The sequence below is a fragment of the Neolamprologus multifasciatus genome, chromosome 16, assembly GCF_963576455.1.
Source record: "Neolamprologus multifasciatus chromosome 16, fNeoMul1.2, whole genome shotgun sequence".
NCBI lineage: Eukaryota > Metazoa > Chordata > Actinopteri > Cichliformes > Cichlidae > Neolamprologus > Neolamprologus multifasciatus.
In genome coordinates this window covers 15,517,155-15,534,324 of record NC_140454.1, presented here as the reverse complement: position 1 = coordinate 15,534,324, position 17,170 = coordinate 15,517,155, and the positions used below count along the sequence as shown (strand labels likewise).

The 17,170-nt window shown below is 42.4% G+C and overlaps 1 protein-coding gene and 1 long non-coding RNA gene across 4 annotated transcripts; both read right to left on the bottom strand.

The window, feature by feature from the left end:
- Positions 1-674: 674 nt before the first annotated feature.
- Positions 675-17,099, bottom strand: LOC146500518 (amyloid-beta A4 protein-like). 3 transcript variants are annotated; one of them, XM_085135074.1, is made up of 18 exons: positions 16,896-17,099; positions 11,035-11,202; positions 10,817-10,946; positions 10,606-10,715; positions 10,159-10,349; positions 9,859-10,079; positions 9,511-9,678; positions 7,178-7,311; positions 6,685-6,759; positions 5,711-5,869; positions 5,387-5,515; positions 5,187-5,286; positions 3,430-3,497; positions 2,989-3,127; positions 2,847-2,900; positions 1,121-1,212; positions 886-1,032; positions 675-808 (listed from the first exon to the last, which is right to left on the bottom strand). In XM_085135074.1, exons 1-18 carry the CDS (start codon positions 16,953-16,955, stop codon positions 707-709), a joined length of 2,247 nt encoding a protein of 748 aa, XP_084991200.1. In that variant the 5' UTR covers positions 16,956-17,099; the 3' UTR covers positions 675-706. The 3 variants fall into 3 exon arrangements, with proteins under 3 accessions (XP_084991200.1, XP_084991199.1, XP_084991201.1); XM_085135073.1 differs by having other exon boundaries at positions 10,606-10,718; positions 16,896-17,098; XM_085135075.1 differs by lacking the exon at positions 9,511-9,678 and having other exon boundaries at positions 10,606-10,718; positions 16,896-17,097.
- Positions 14,639-15,436, bottom strand: LOC146500519 (uncharacterized). The gene is made up of 2 exons (XR_014869762.1): positions 15,047-15,436; positions 14,639-15,005 (listed from the first exon to the last, which is right to left on the bottom strand). It is a non-coding gene; the product is annotated as an uncharacterized LOC146500519 (long non-coding RNA).
- Positions 17,100-17,170: the final 71 nt, after the last annotated feature.

Below are 17,170 nucleotides of genomic sequence, written 5' to 3'. Positions count from 1 at the left end.
CTCGTCCTGAGGACCTGCACATACGGTATACTTTTAATCAGTCATCAATATTGCCATGCACTACATATACTTACAGCTAATCTCTGTCTTAATATATTACACGTTTAAAAAAAAATTAAATGTTTTTTTCCTGCTTTTACATATTTTTGATTGTATATATTTATGTATTTTTTTTCTTCATTTTTTTGAAAAATAAACCTGAAACACTATATTCGTGCGACGGGTCGCTCTGAGAGCTCTCGTCGGACCGGTTTGAGGAGCAGTGAGGAAGTAATTGGTAAATTACAAGTTTTGGCTGTGGGTGTCTTACTGCCGTGATGTTGTATAAACAGTCGACGGGGGGTTTTCCAGTATAAATGCTATGAGAACTCCAGGGGCTGACTGAAATGTGTAGGTGTAACAGGGTACCTTTGTCTAACCGAGCTGCTGGGTAATGCTTAGCTCTGTACAATCAAGGGATTTAAGGAGGCTTTGTTCCATATCAGTTTTCTTTGGCCCAAACCCCTGACAAAAATTTCTCCTTTCCTTACTTTCAAAGACACAAATCAGGCTATGCAGTCATCCTCACACCCTTCACCTCCTGAACAGGGCGCTGAAGGTGCTGGGGCTGAGGGCAAAGGAGCTGAATAGAACAGAGCGCAGGCCGACACTGTGGGGGGGGGGGGGGGGGGGGGGGGGGGTCGAGGAAATGTTGTTGTGCAGCTCTTTAGTTCTGCATCTGCTCGAAGAATTTGTAGGTGGGATTCTCGTAGCCGTTCTGCTGCATCTTGGCCAGGTGACGCTCCTCTGGTGTCACAGCTGCATCCACCTTTGGACAAGAGGAGGAGGAGTTACTAACACGCGAACCATGTTTGATCTATGAGCACAAACTGGTGAGCCTTTTACCTCGATCACACCGTGGTGAATTGAAGTGTACTGTTTCTTCCTCAGCATCACCAAGGTAATGACGATGACTGTTGCTATGACCACCCCACCAACCATCAGCCCGATAATGGCGCCTTTATTGGATCCAGCGTCATTAGCGAAAAACACCTGACATTAAAAAAAATAATAATATTAAGTCAGTCATAAATCCCTGAAGGAGATGATATTTGATGACTGGGTTTGCTGGTTTTCCTACCAGTTTTTCATGATAAACTTCATATCCAGCACTCTGCCTCTCTTCAGTCTCCATCCGCACTTCTGGCATCTCCTCCGGCTTCAGGGCAGACACTGAAACCACAGAATCAATTACCCAAATTAATCCCAGAAATTGAGCACATGGATTTCTGCATCTCTCCTAAAACGGAGAGAAACAGAAAATCATTTGCACCCACAGCCATCAGGCCTTTTAATTCTCATCCAAATAGCAGATGAGCTATTTAAGACATGAATTTCCCTCTGGGATAAAAAAAAAAAAAAAAAAAGATTCTTATCCTTAGTCTTATAGGAAATGAAGCAGTGGAAAGAAATTTAGAGGTGAAATAAAACCCCAAACTGTCCTTTAATACACAAACAGCGGGAGGAGGTGATTTCATTTGACACTGGATTCCTGTAAAGTCCTCAGAGTATGTGCAATTATTTGCCTCCGTATTAATCTATCAAGTAGTTGAACAATTTTTGGTGGATCAAAGGACACTTAAAAGAGTCTCATCGAAACCCAGGAGCCAACCACATCTCAAATGAATCTCAAAACTGGATAGACCTGCCTTGTACTTTTGAGATGTTTTTATTTGGCATAAGCGTCAACTGCTATTATCCAATTATAATCATTAATCCTTCACCCACAGCAACTGATAGAAAACTTGCGTGTGATTCAAATACAAATCGTTTACAGGAAAGGATTACAACAGCTTTGTGCAGATGTTGCAACACTTTGATATGGACATATACACACCACTTATTATTGTAACATTGTAGAGTATTTCAATCACTTTACTGCCCAGTATCTTGTTTGTGTGTTTAGTGTTATGAGAACGTGTGTGTGACGGTCTACTCTATCTCACCCTTTTTATAGGAAATATGAGTTACTACCATAATGTCAGGAGTACAGGGTACCACATTTTTAAAAATTTCTCAGATATTCTTCTCACCTCATGATCCCACCATCATTAGGTGTGAGTCTCCTGTCACACTGTGGTGCTCCGATTATGATGATGTCGCTGCTGTTATGGAGCTCACTTATGTTTATCTATGAGACACTTCTCTATCAAACACTAAATGTTTTTTTTCCAAAAGGATCAAGGATCTACAACCTAATATTAAAGAAAGCCTGAAAGCTTTAGTGGAATTATAAAGACTCAGGAAACTGTAATAACTTATTGCTGTCTTTCAGCTCTCCAACTAACAGTTTAAAATCACTCATTTAAGGTTAGCTTTTCGCTCCTGATGCTTTTAGACGCCACTCTTCTTCCTCCTCTCATTTCCCTCATCCCCAAACCAATCGTGCCAGAATGCTTCCCCCTCCTTTAGCCTGGTTCTGCCAGAGGTCTCTTCATCATGTGTGTCCTCACAGGGGATTCTCTCTAATATCGTAGGCTCTTTTTCATATAGTATAAAGCACCTTATAATAACTGTTGTTGAACTGGTGCTTATTAAATAACAGGAATTGAATGAAACTGAATACAGTCAGTGTTATATTATGTTCATACTCCCTGAGGTCTCTCTCAGTCTCCTTCTCTCATCTGCTTAAGAGGAGCACAAGCTGCACCTGTGCTGCTGTTTCGACTGACTCTTAGCATGAGGTCTGGCAAGTGCAATGTTAGAAATGACCTGAATTTTGAAACCTGTCCTTAATATGCAGTAAATGTATACGAGTGAGGATGTAAGTATGTACTTGTGTTTCCGTTTGGACTTCACATACATACCAGGTCGTGTGGGGAGTCCTCTGTCTGGAATTGGACGAGCATCGACGGGTTCAACTACAGAAACAAAAATATTCAATATCAAACCACATTTTAAAAAAGTTAATAATATTCAATTTATTTCACAAAATGTAGTGTGTGTTACCGTGGTTCTCTGTGTTGGGCTGATTGAAGCTCTCAGGGTGAATGAACCCCAGCCCATCCAGGCCAGGGTCCATAGGAGCCGAGCTGTAGGCCTGATCAGGCATCAGAGCGTCGTTGCCATAACTCACCCTGCCATCCATCTGCAAACACAGAGGAATGTTAATCAGGATACGTGGCGTGTGGGTGGCCTTTTTATTTACAACCCGATCAAATTATGATGACTATGTGGAAAAGATCACTAATAAAACCTCATTTAAACAGGCGCAGTATCACAACATCCTTTTCTTTGTTAATCGCTTTAATTACACTACACTCCCATCACGTCAGTGGTTACAGTGACTTTGTTTTGTCGTGTCAGTCTATGTGATTCCAATATTTATGCCAGAAACTCCACATTCACAAAGAAGACTTTGCATTTGTGAGTTGGTGCAACTTGACTCACCCGACCATCGCTCTGCAGTGAAGAGACTTGCTGAAACAGCTCCGCCTGAACTCGCTGCATTATAATTGCTACAAAGAAAAGGAACAAAATGAGAATGAACCAGATGGTTAAGTGATGACAAATCCGAGAAAGGAATGTGGCGGTTAGAGAGAAAAACAAATCAAGGCTACACAATAGCCTAAAGTGGTGAAAGTAATCGTGGTGGAATAAAACTGCATTATCAGTGTTTTAGTGTCCTGTAATCAGTGGACTTCAAACACATGTTAAAAGCATCGCTTTAATTCACACTACAGGGAGTTAAAGGGTACTGAATAAGTGTGGTTTGGATGGTTGTTGCATAACACAGATTGTATAATCTCAAGTTTTATATTTAATCAGGACAATATAAGATCTCTTTTTACATATGCTGCCCAAAGTAGCAGCACATGCATAACAACAGTTAAGTACATGCAATTAGAAAATAAACATACATAAAAACAGAGAAACAACCAAAATTTATAAACTTCGTTGTCAATAAAAAATGAATACCTCAGTAAAAGTAACTGTCTAATGCTGGAAACGAAGGTAATAATACTCAGGCGAAACATTTGCATCCGAGGAATTTAAAAATTGCCTTAAATTTATGAAGTTTTAGTTGATTCTCGCTTATTTCAGGAGGAAATTCCAAATTCTACATGACCCTTTGGGACAGGTAGAGGGAATGAATCTTGGGACCTTGGGGCCTAAAAGACAAGCTTCCCACACTTTGTGGGACACGCAAGTGTAATTGCATTTTTTGATGAACGCAATTACACTTGTTTTCTTAATAACGGCCAGAACTGGTCTGATTCGATATGTAGCCATCTGTAGTGGACTACAACAGTGAACCAGGGGAACTGAAAAAACCTGATGAAAGATGCAACATTTATTATCTGACTTTTTCGCTCTCTTTTATGAGCTGAGACTGTCCGTTGAATATTACTGTCATTGTGGCTGGACTTATGCTTTGCCCTACACTAATGATGAAAGACATATTCACATTTCTGCCATTGTCAAATACAGGCTTTTGCAGTTACATATAATCTGTAGGAGTTGGTACACACCTCATGCTGTAACTGGCATATCTACATGAGATCTCCTCTGCTTCACCTTTCTTGGTTAAAACCCAAATCAAAACTAAGCTATCAGTCTTTCGGTGAAGCATGGTCGCCTTTATTTCTTTTTAATATTACATTCTGTCCCAGCATGGTCCCTTTCACCCACTAAGCACTGGTCTCTGCCTGAACAGCATGCCTTAGGAACGAATTGAGAAAGACTTTCTCCCAGCAGGTAAACTGCCCCGTCAAACAAACCAAACAAACAAACAAAAAACATAAAATATAAGTGAAAAACTTTAGTCATTGGCTTTCACAACAATTAAAAAAAACATGCTATTATGTGCCAAGTAAGACAAGTGCTGACAGGTGGAAGGTTTTCCCCATTCTGAAGGCAACAAAACAGCATTTAATAGGACTGTCAAAATAATGCCTTTTGCTGAGCACTTGTAACCCTTGCTGAGTCAGCAATCGCGTTTAGCATGTGAATAAAACAACAAGAATACTTTCACAGATTTCGCAACCTATGACATAATTTTACTACCAACTGCCTAAAACCAGTGAGGCACTGGAGGCTACAAATGACATTTGGATGAATTCTCAGTAATAGATGTTTCGGGGATTTACTGTGATTAGTGTCCTCAACCTTTGACTTTTAAGAATAAGACGTGAATAAACACATACCGACTTGGTTTTGGATCTCATTTGCCACACTTGGCACCTTGTAGAGCAGACCCAACGACTGATTCATCCTCTCATCAATGACACGAAGATGAGTCAACACCTGGAGATGAGAAAAAAGCCCACTTTGTGATTGTGTCCATTTTAAAAGCCGTAACTTATTTTTATGATGCTCAAAGACTTTGACTGTTTGATCCAGATACCTGAGGGCGGATCTGAGCAGCCTTCTTGGGATCGACTGTGTGGACGTGCTCATAATGCTTCAGCGTGTGCTGCCTGTCCTTCTGCTCTGCACGGATGTACTTTTTCAGCAGGCTCAAAACTTGACGGGACTGGTGGTGACACAGGGTTATGTAATAAGTGGAATTATAACCCGTTGGATACACTTCTTAAACATGTGCGCCTTGCTGATAAACAACCTCAAAAGACTCATTGATCGAAACTGTTTGGCACCAATTTAGAGTATTAAATCAATGTAGTGTTCCTGTTATTAGGATGTTGTTAGGTGTGTGGGGACGTGCGCGTACCCGTGGAGGATTGGCCTGCAGGGCGCTTAGGTAATTTTCGAGAGCCCGGCGTCGGCGGCTGTTCAGCAGAGCTTCCACCCGGGCCATGTGGGTTTCCACCAGCTGCTGCCTCTCCCCCGCTGCCTCCTGCTCCAAAGTCTCCACCTTTATCTGGAAGTGCTGCAGATACAGTACTTTTTACACAGTCAGTATATGAACAAATACCCACACGGCAATACGGTAGAAACATGTGTTTGGAAAGAAGAGGTCTGCCTTATTTCCACCTTTAAATACAATGATACACTTTCTACCTCAGGCCTGACAGATATATTGGCTAACAAGTATCACAGGCTGATATTGGCCATCATCATTTATTTATCTGAAATGTATTCTACAGGGTTAAAAATACTGACGGCCTCCAATGCTACTCCTCAGCCTTCTTGAGTTATCACATTTACAAGATTTTCAGAAGACTTGACATGTGGACCTTGAGGTCAAGTATTTTAGTAGATGCACATATGGTATCAATTTTCAAATTTTAAGCTGCCTCATTCTTGAATTGTCTTGTTCATAAACTTAGATGTCCATGCTGCTCGCCTAGCCACCCATCGGGATGACGACAACACCCCATCGTCCTTTTACTGCTCAAGTGTAAGATGAACCTCTCGCTGACCCTTTTCAGAATATCAGCTGACACATCGTCAATTACAATTATTAAATCTTATTTTTATCTCCCTGTCGCAAACTCCATGGACATTTAAATCCATTCAATTCATTAGGGTTAATTAAGATATAATAACTCACTTAACTGGCTTTAAATGTAATCTCCCTTATAAATGCACCCGTAACCAAGAAACTCAAAATTCTATTTCTCTTAAACTTTTGCCAAATTTGTCCAGGATAATATAAATCTCAGTTATGTAATGTATATGTATGTAATGTAACTCTTTTTGGCAATTAGACATTTACAGCAGACACTGTGGCCTGATTCCTACCTGGATGACTGCTTTCTTGTCTGCACGAGGCAGATTCTTGGCCTGCCTCTCAGCCTCCTCCCACTCCTTCATAACCTGAAGTGTCAGATTGACAGAAAAAGCAAGACGTTTAAGCTTCTGTCATGGTCTACATCAGCGGTCCCCAACCCCCATGCCTCAGACCGGTCCGTGAGTCGTTTGGTACCGGGCCGCGAGAGTTGAGGTTCAGGTGTGAAATGTATGGTTTTCAGGGTTTTAATTGGTTTTCAGCGTTATTTTGTTATCGTTTTTATCGTTAACTCGGTTTTCCTGGGTCTTTTCACGTGTGTCATCTTCTTTTTTTCGGTACTGGTACTAGTTTTATTTTGTTGTATTTATCCGCGACACCTTAAAGGCCGGTCCGTGAAAATATTGTCGGGCATAAACCGGTCCGTGGCGCAAAAAAGGTTGGGGACCGCTGGTCTACATCACATTGAGAGGAATGCTTACGATAAGAAAACACACAAACACACACCTGGGACATCTTTTCACGGTGTTTGGCTTCCAGGCTTTCTTTGGCCTTCTGGAAGTCTGTGTGTTCGCTGTCGTCACCGGGTGATTCCAGGTAGCGATCCACAGCGTCTGGAGGACTGGGGGCCATTGTTGGTACTGGATGAGAGTACGGGGAGACGGGAATTAAACACAGAGCAGTTGAAAGCAAACTGAGGCCCAGAACAGAGATAGACAGATGTTTAAATGCAGAAAAAACACTGAAATCGGTCGGCTGGAAACCCACAATGCATTCAGTTATAAACGATTCCACTTGTTTGATGAAAGGGTGGGTTAGGGACTTGAGAGATTAGGTACACACAGAAAATTAATGGAAATTGTATGTAAATATTTACATAAGAGATAAGCAGGATTTCAGGGGACAGAAAGTGAAGTGTTTCCCACAGTTTTTGTGTGTCTGTTGAATGTGGGACCATGGAGATAAGAACTGCTGAGTCAGAATGAGGGCCGACTGTATCGCTGATGAATTCGCTGTGAGGAAACGGAAACCAGCTTAAAACTTAAAAGAGTGCATTCCCTTTTTCCACACACACACCACCAGCACACTCATCTGGTTAAGACACACCGATGCAATCTTCACTACTACAGAGATGCAGGCACAATTTTTTTATTCTTTTTTTTTTTTTTTACAAACACACACTGCAGTGTGAAGCATGCAGACACACACGGGTATAGAAACGCATGCAGACACAAGGTGGCATTCACCGTTGGGTCTTCACACTGTTATGACGGCGGTGCGGGTTAGAAATGATTCAATGAGTGATTAAATGGTTTGGAGGTAAACGACTGTGTCATGGCCACTCTGCACCATGGAAACTCTCCTGTTGGCCAGTAGGATTTAAAAAACTAAACTAAACTAAACAAAAAAAACACTGCTGGCACTGAGTCACGAAATAATAAAACTGCAGTTTATCTTAATTGAATCCCTCGTTTATCATTCTAATTAAGCAGAATTAACCCTGTTTTAATGATTTGCTTAAACCCACAGTGTCCAGAGGTTTCAGGGAGTAATCAGCCTATTTAAATAATTAAATTAATTTTTTTCATATTTCATATATGGGTTTGATTTATAAGGGAGTTCTCATAAAGAGGTATCTGAATTGCAAAGAAGCAGTGAAATCACAGATCTGAGAAGCCTGCTAACATGTTAACAATATTACTTATATAATGTTAAAGTCACTTTTCAATGCAAATTAATTTGATTTGTAGGATTTCACACATTAAAACTAACTAGGAAAATAGGATTTCAAAAAAAAAAAAAAATCTACATGCCACGTTATCTGTTGTTAACGCCAGCAAGGATGTATTTCAACATCGAGCTACCACAGGGTGAGTACACTATTGTGCAAGCTGCTAAGAACACAAAAGAATGTTAATGAAAATTATGTAAACATTTGAGCTGCACTCTTAGCCAAAAACCCCACGTGTGTTTGTTTAACGCTGTGTTTGAACCGCGTGTGCTACAGTGAACTCTGTAACAAAGTGTAACCCACTATTTATCTTTGCCCTTAATGGCACCTTTGGGGTTTTTTTAGAGACTTCAAACAAAGTCCAGTTTTTAACTTTAACCCTGAATACCCTCATCTCATCATATCTTAATGTAAAACTCATCAGGCCTGCTCTATCTCTCTGTTTTAGCCTGTTAGCGAAGCATAAGCAGACTCGCCTCTGGCAGCAGCTTAACCCTCTCGAGGCAGGCGTTGCCGATTTGCAACAGTTAAAAACGAACAACCTGATTACCCCACATACATATTTTATGAGGTTTTTTTACTCAGAAGTACCACTGCAGGACTTGGTTGTGCGTTAGCAACAAAAAGTTTAATTTGAGCCTGAGAGGGTTAATGTTAGTGTTGGGGGGGGGGGGTTTCTCTTTTTACCTAAAAAACAAAATGAGCAATATTCCCCAGAGTGTCAGCAGTTATTTGGTACACTGTATGTGTGCCACATTTTCACTTTTGAAAGATTTTTCTCCTCAGGTAGAACTAACAATGATTTGGTCCTTTTGAACTAGGTTTGCTCACAGCCTTGTAATGTTGTGGCCCTCTTTTTTTTCTTCTTGTGTCTACTTTTGCTTTCCAATTCAAAAATACAGTTTCTATCTTGATGGAAAAAATGATGAAATGAATGAAACTACAGCCAGTTGTCAGTGCTCTGAAAGGTTAACAGGCCTCAGACGGTAAGGTCAGTGAGAGACAGAAAGAACGAGCGAGCCAGAGAAACAGTCTGCAGCAGCCTGAGGACAGGAATCAGGCTCCTGATGTGGACACTTCAGGTTGTAGCTTCAGTCCCGGGACTTACACGAGCTGCTGCAGACAGCGAGGCAGTACTCCTCCGACTCAAAGTTATTCCTGTTGCCCCCACAGCCCCCAAACAAGAAGGGGGCGCAGCGGCCCGTCTCAGGCATGAAGTACCAACGCTCCAGCATGGCGTGACATGGGCCTGACTCAGCACGAGCCCAACAAACCGCTGAGACATGTACACATAGGCAAATTAAACATGAATGCAAAAGGTGAGGTTTGGAATTTTATGGGAGACAGAAGGAACTCAACATAGCGACACATGATGGAAATCAAACCATGAACAAAAAACAAACAAACAAAAAACTTAAGGAGAGTGAGAAGAGGGCAGAACTGCTTCATTTCTCACCTCTAACGACCTCTTCAACTGACTCAGTGGTAGTGGTTGTCGTTGTTGTCATGGCGATATTAGTGTTGGGCTCATCGCCATCTCGGTCATCCGTCATATCGACTTCCTCGTCATCTTCTTCTCCATCCCCGTTGTCATCCCTTTCAAAAGTTTCCACCTCTTCGTCCACATCCTCGTCATCCTCCCTGGCAGCCAGCTGTATGTCCGTTGGGCGGGTCATGCTGCGGTCAGAACGGTTGGTTCAGCCTTTGTATCAACAGGCGTGCACAGAAACGAGTCAAAGTCCACCTGTGATCGTACCTGTTATCAGAGTATTCACTCTCAGCTCCGCCCCACCACACATCGGATTCCTCCCCCTGAAGCTGTGCGCTGTCTGACTCCTGTTCAGCCCAGGCCGGGCAGCACACAAACTCCACCCCTCGAAAACGGTCTATACCACATGGCAGCAGCATCCCGTAGTCGTGGAGATTCATGGAGCGGTCTCCGCAGTACTAATTTTAACAGCACACAGCATCCAAAATCAAACACCATAATATTCAATCGGTTTAATCCTTATGAGAGCTAATTGCGGCAAACCCAGAAACCTGAACTATGATTTACTGAATATAAACGGCACAGAAAAGGACAAGAATAACTCAGAAGAAAGTGCCAGGGAAGACTGACAGCACTGAGTCATACAGTGGCGCTACCACAGAACCAGAAGGACAATGAGGGAAGCAAACAGACACAAAAAGCCCCCCTCCTCACCTCTTTGGCTACAGTGTGCCAGTACAGGTGGCTCTCACATTGATCCATACGCTCCTGGTGCAGAAACTTACACTTGTCGGGAACGAGCAGGGCGTCACTCACAAACTCTCCTACTGCAACAGAAATACATCTTTTTGCATGTATTGTACACTTTTAAAGACGCAACCATGCACAAACACACTCAGTAACAAAGGGACTAAAAAAAGCTCACCCAGACAGCGGTGTGGCACCACGATATGTGCATGACTGCGGCATTGCCTGCGGTCCTTCCTGCACCAGTTGGAGATGCTGACAGGCTGGTTGGCCTCCACAACATTTGTAATCTGCAGCTCTGGGTACACCTGTGCAAACATGGGAGATTTGAATGTTATTGCTGCAATACTTCATACCTCTCTCTCTCTGCAGTGCTGTTTTACTCGGTTGAAATACCTCCTGGCAGTACTGCAGGATGCCCTCCTTGGTGCCAATGCAGCTCTTGGTACCGGAAGGGTCGGACTCCCATTTGCCGCTCTGCACATTGATGTGCATGTTGAGCTTCCCGCAGAACATGGCCACCTGGGGCTCGGTTAGCAAACCCACCGAGTCATCATCTGGCACCTGGACAGAGAAAAAGTATAAAACAGAACAATAACGAAAACTGCCAAACTCCCTAAAGTATAGCTTATCCATAAATATCTCATCATGCAGCTTATATGCACCAAGTTCCTCTGAAGTCATTCTACTGCATACTTCAAATATAAAGTAGTGAGATTAGTAAGTCATAAAGATGAATGCTTTTAAATTCCTCAACAATACTACTGCCATAGAACAGCACATTTTCTGTTTTTTTAATCTGTCTGTCAAGTCTGGCTTTACTCCATTAGTTAAAGTACAATGGGAGTGTTCAGAAGGGAAAATAAAAGTAATCTACAAGGTATTAAATTCTAGCTACGAAAAAAACCCATAAGGTATAAATAATGTCTTTCCAGAGAACCGGGTTTGGCAGTCGATTTCATAGGATACTGCTATCAGCATATTTTTCCATCCGTTTTGTTTGGGACACAATTGGTGGAAGTCTCGATGTGTTTTCGCCTTTGTGGGGCCTTGATTTTCTGGCAGATAACACAAAAAAGCTGATGGTGCACACTGACAAAACACTAGCCTCCGAGCCAACTGTTGCCAATTATTAAATGACTAATTCTGACATTATGATGTGTTTGCCTGCGAATAACAGCACATAATTAGACTCCTGTGAATATGCATGTCATAACCCATTGTTTCTAGTAGCTGGTCTGCCTGGTCTGCATTATGTTACCCAATTACTCACTTATTTATATTTCTAATTACATCTTTTTGGGGCACATCAACTGAGGATGTGTGTGTGTGGTTTAACATCTGCTGAAGGGCACATCATTCCACTCGTAGCTGTTCACCCCATATACTAGGTGGGTGTCTCGCTCCAAATATCTGTAGCATCAATACTAACGCTGGTACTAGTATTGGATCGATATTAGCGCGATAGGATCGATACTTTGTTTCTACCCTCCGAGTTCAGTATACAGCCCACTGAATTGTGTTAAAAAATATTTTCTTTTGGAAATGTAAGAATAAAGCTCAAATATTAATTTTAAAAAATGTCTGAACTCTTTTGTGTTGACTGTTACATTTACTTTATTCCAGCTTATAGCACGTTTAAACAACAGAAGTTCACCCAAAGCACTTCAGAGAGGGGCAGATGTGCATTTCAGGTCTCACCCCAAAAAAGCAGTCCGAAATACATGAAAAGCTGAAAGATGTGAAAATCATCATTTAGTGGTCATCAAAATGTGTTCAAAATCCTTCTTGTGTCCTCTGTAGTTAAACCTAGTTTTTACCAACTAGGTCTAATCTCTAAGGCCAAGCCATAATTACCACGTGAGGATCTTGAAAAACATATCCATGCCTTTGTCACATCTAGATTAGACCACTGCAATTCCCTATACACTGGTCTCCAATCTGCCCTTCTACATAGCCTGCAACTTCCTCAAAATGCTGCGGCACGCCTCTTAAACGGAACTGGTAGGTTTGAGTCTATTACCCCAATTCTCTGTGACCTACAATGGCTTCCCATTAAATATCGCATTGATTTTAAAATCTTATTGCTTACTTTTAAAATCATAAATAATATCGCACCTAGCTATCTGACTGATCTTCTCAGCCTCTATATTCCTAGGAGAGCACTGAGATCAACAGGCCTATTGCTCTTGGTGCAACCTAGGTCACAGCTAAAGACCAGAGGTGACCGTTTTTTCACTCCAGTTGCACCTAACATCTGGAACAATCTCCCACAAGCTATGTGCGTGTCTGATTCGATCCAGACTTTTAAACCTCAATTGAAAACGTATCTATTTGGTTTAGCCTTCCTGGCTATCTAGAGTACGCTTCTTGTAAGTGTACTCTCATGGAACCCCTTTTCTTCTGTTTTGTTGAACAATGTTTTGTATTGATTTTACCTTTGTAGTTTTATTTTGATATCTGCTTACCTTGTATGCTTGATTAATCAATGCTTTCTACCTGCTAGCTTATTTGCATTTTGCTACTACTTTTACTGGATTTTGTGAAGCACTTTGGTTTACCTCTGATTTTAAATTTGCTATATACATAAAACTGTATTGCATTGTACAATTTGCAGATTGATGATGCTTTCGATCATAAAGCAACCTCTTCTCGGCAAGAAGCCGGGGCTTGGGAGAGCCCGATTGTCCTGCGGAGACGTTTGCTGCCGGATACTCGATGGTCGTTGCGTCGTGTGTCTGGCGACACTCTCGATGGAGGACATTGAACGACATCTACCAATTCAGAACTACGATAACAGAGTTCTGGCTGACTGGAGCTGGCTCGGACCTGGCTTATCGAAGAACAAGAAGCGGCAACAGCTGTTAAAAATCCCATAAGGCTGGCCAACATGATAGACGATGGGCAGGGCTATGAGTACTCAGACTGTGTTTATTGAACGCAACATGGATAAGCTCTTGAGGTGACACTGCAACGGGAATTGAGAGACCTGGTGGCCAGTGACGGACATTAGACCAACTGCAAAATTGGATGCAGTTTGTTCGCACTGACCAAAACAACTACAATCTCACCTCATTCTGCCCTCTGGTGCCAGCTGGATGCTCAAGGCAAAAGCTGATAGGAATAACAAAATTCTCCCTTAGATAACAAAACTGTTTTTGTGACTTTCTCCCACTTCCTTCAAGGCCACCCGCGTTGACCAAAGATTGTGGACTTTTGCCTAACGGAGTAAAGGGAGACTTTCTCTTGGCTGAACACGGAGAAAACACAGACACACGTATGGGCTCAAATTGTGGTCATAAATATTTTGTACTTGTAAATCAGGAATTGTATGTGTAAAAAGAATTTGTGCGTGCGTAAAAAAGATTTGTTTCAAGTTACAAGTACGAATTTTGACCCTATTTTTCTTCCTTTCATCTGGTTGGTCAATGTCATGTCAATCACAAATTTAACTATCCAATCAGAGAATAGATGGGTTTGTCTGTCGGAGGGGCACTTTTTTTGAACTGCAGGTCCTTGAAGGGTAATACAGTTTGAAGCTAGAGGATCTCTATGTAAATATCTGATAGAAGCTAGGTCCCCTAACTTTCAGTAGCTATTGAAAGGATAAAGTTGTGGTATATCAGTGGTTAGAAATACCATTATTACTTTAGGATGAGTTTAACACAAAGTCAGGGCTGACCCAGCTGCTGAGCTCTGTGGGTTTTTGCAGCAGCTCTACCTGTACTAGATGCACCTGCTCCTTGTCGTTTCTATCTCTGACTCTATGTCCTCTACAAGAGTTTCTGAGGTTTTTTGCTGGTTCTTCAAATGTTCAATAAAAACATGTAGTCTCATTCATAACGAAAAAAGCTTAGTAACTATCCCCACTAGTGAAGACGGTCATTTCCACAACACTGATCCCCCCCTCTTCAGGTCCGCAGCGCTGTTGAAAAGGCTCTGGAGGTCCCTGTATTAAGCACATAAACCTGTGACACAAAACTCTGACCACCACAGACTGTTTTCCTTTGTGGTGATGAAGGAAAACGCTGTGCTGGCATGTAAAAGGGCATTTATTCCCTTCAAGGACCTGAAGCTCCATAAAGCACCCCTCCAATAGCCAAACCCATCTGATCTCTGATTGGATAGTTAAATTTGTGATTGACATGACATTGGACAAACAGAAGGAAGGAAGAAAAATAGGGTCAAAATTCATACTTGTAACTTGAAACTTGAATGCAGTTTCACACGTATTTTTTGGCTAAGTCCACACACAAATCTTTTTTACGCACACACAAATTCCTTTTACACATACAAATCCTGATTTACAAGTACAAAATATTTAGAACCACAATTTGAGCCCATACACGCACACATACTCATGTACACTGACACAGAAACACCCCCCCCCCCACACACACACACACACATTCTCAAACTGATTTCCTGTTGGAGCTCAGTCTGGGGGGAGTTCTCCTCGTCTTTCCTCATGTTGTTTGGTTCCGGGTCGCTGCTCGTGCGGTCGACCGGTCAGTCAGCTGAGCAGTTTTGCGTTCTTCAACGCCATGCTGCTCTGTTGTATCTTAATTGCCCCTTGGGGATAAATAAAGTCTCTCTGACTCTGATAAATCATGACACACTGCCTTCCCTGGTTAAAAGTATAGGCAATACTGGCCCTTGATTTACTTGGTATCACATCGATATCAAATTTGCATTATCACAGCACTACCATATACTCCATTACTTATTTATGTCTTTCAAAGTGACGCTGCCTGTTTTCATATTTAAGCCTGAACCAGTTTTTCATGAAGTCGCATGTTACTAGTAAACCAACCTAAAATAACTTAATGTATTTTGGTGCTGCAGGGCTTGTATATCCTTTTCATATTACGACAAAAACAACAACAACAATAAAACAAAAAGAGAGAAAGCGAAATCACTACAGCATACTAGGCTTGTGGGTGCTCTGATAAACTAAACTGGCAAGAGAGTAAAACAATCCTCGGTATGCTTACCGTGATAAACCTCGTGGAAAATTATAATCTCTATATCGCCGGAGGCTTGGTGCGTAAAAGGCAGCACAATGCTGATTTCAACGTTACAAAACAAATGCAGATCAAATGTCACGACAGACACGGGTATGGTGTCGATAGTGTGTACCGCATAATTTTGCTGTGGAGACATTTTCACTGCACCACACACAGGGGCTGGTGAGCCTGCAGTGTGAAAAACAGCCCCTTCGCTGTGAATGTAACGTGACAATGAGGAAAAATGCACTAATTGATTTACAGGTGCCCATTCATCCTTTTTTCCCCAGCTGTCCTGGGCAACATATTCCTCTGTGGTCCATCAGAGGAACACCAAGCTGCAGGCGCCATCTTGCTTGTGTGAAACTAATAAGGCTGGATCCCTTTTCCATTCTCCTCAGCAGTTTCACCGCCCCGCAGCTCCGCTGGACCAGGCGGCCCAGCGCGACATTATCTACGCTATATAAAAATAAATAAATAAAAGGCTGGTGTCACCGGACACAGCTGGGTTATTTACACACATGATAAACCCTTCTTGTTTTTCTAGAAGGGTACTGGGTTTAAATCCGTCCAGGTATTTAACAGTGGACTTGACATTTACAGCTGTGTTGTCATTTTCTAGAAAAAAGCTAGCCACCGTTAGCTCCCTACACCCTTCTCGGTGCTATAACCCGGCGAAAGGCGTAGCGGTTAAACTGTTAATACTTCTCTTAACGTAAAGATCAAACATTAATGAGTAGTAGAAGAATGAAAAAAAAACCACTCCGTGACTAATAACATCCGACATGACAGGGCCAAGATACCAACCACTGACATCTAACGGTAGGCCGCGGTAGCATTGCTGACATTTCTGGTTTGGTGGTTTATTTTGCGCAGCGACTCTGTGTATGTACACTGCAGGTCTGCGATTAAGGTGGATTCACAGGGCATATGTTCACCTCTGTTAAAAACAGAGGGCATCCATTTATAGGATTAAAGGCTGCGTGGGCCGCTCACAAGCCCTTACATCGCGTTATCTTTGGCAGCAGCACCTTCTAATAGCTCTTATGTCATCCATTAGCAGCCACGCCGTGTTGTTATGACTCCATCTAATCTGCATATGTTATTTTTTAATAGTCGTTATGAAGATTTAACACGGCGTGTGTATGGAGAGGGGGTGTCGGGGTTAGTGTTTGACAGCCACGGTGGCATAAGAGTCTGGCCCAGGTAACGGTTAGCCGCCACAGGCTGCGGTTTCTCCGCTAAACTCACCTCGGATGAAAGCGTCAAGGTCGCCACGAGTAACAGCAGAAACGCCGCGTGCTCCCCCATACCGTCCTCCCGGTGTCCAGCAGCGCCGTTATGTTCACGATTTGTCCGTTTGCACAAAGAGAAATGTCGGAATATGCGTCGACGCAGTGCTGGATGCTATTGTTCCGATCCTGCTGATCCAGCTCCCGGTGACGGCGCGAGGCTGGAGGATGTGTTTGGATTGGTGGGAGCGGGCGGAGGGAGCGCGTGTGTGTGTGTGCGCGCGCGCGCTTACA

Excerpts from the sequence above, each read along its gene's own strand:
- LOC146500518 (XM_085135073.1), bottom strand. The coding sequence starts at position 16,955 with ATGGGGGAGCACGCGGCGTTTCTGCTGTTACTCGTGGCGACCTTGACG. Across the intron at positions 7,312-9,510 it reads CGCTGTCTGCAGCAGCTCGT|TACCAACAATGGCCCCCAGT; the intron begins GTAAGTCCCGGG and ends ACTCTCATCCAG. Across the intron at positions 5,516-5,710 it reads TGCAGGCCAATCCTCCACGG|TCCCGTCAAGTTTTGAGCCT; the intron begins GTACGCGCACGT and ends TGTCACCACCAG.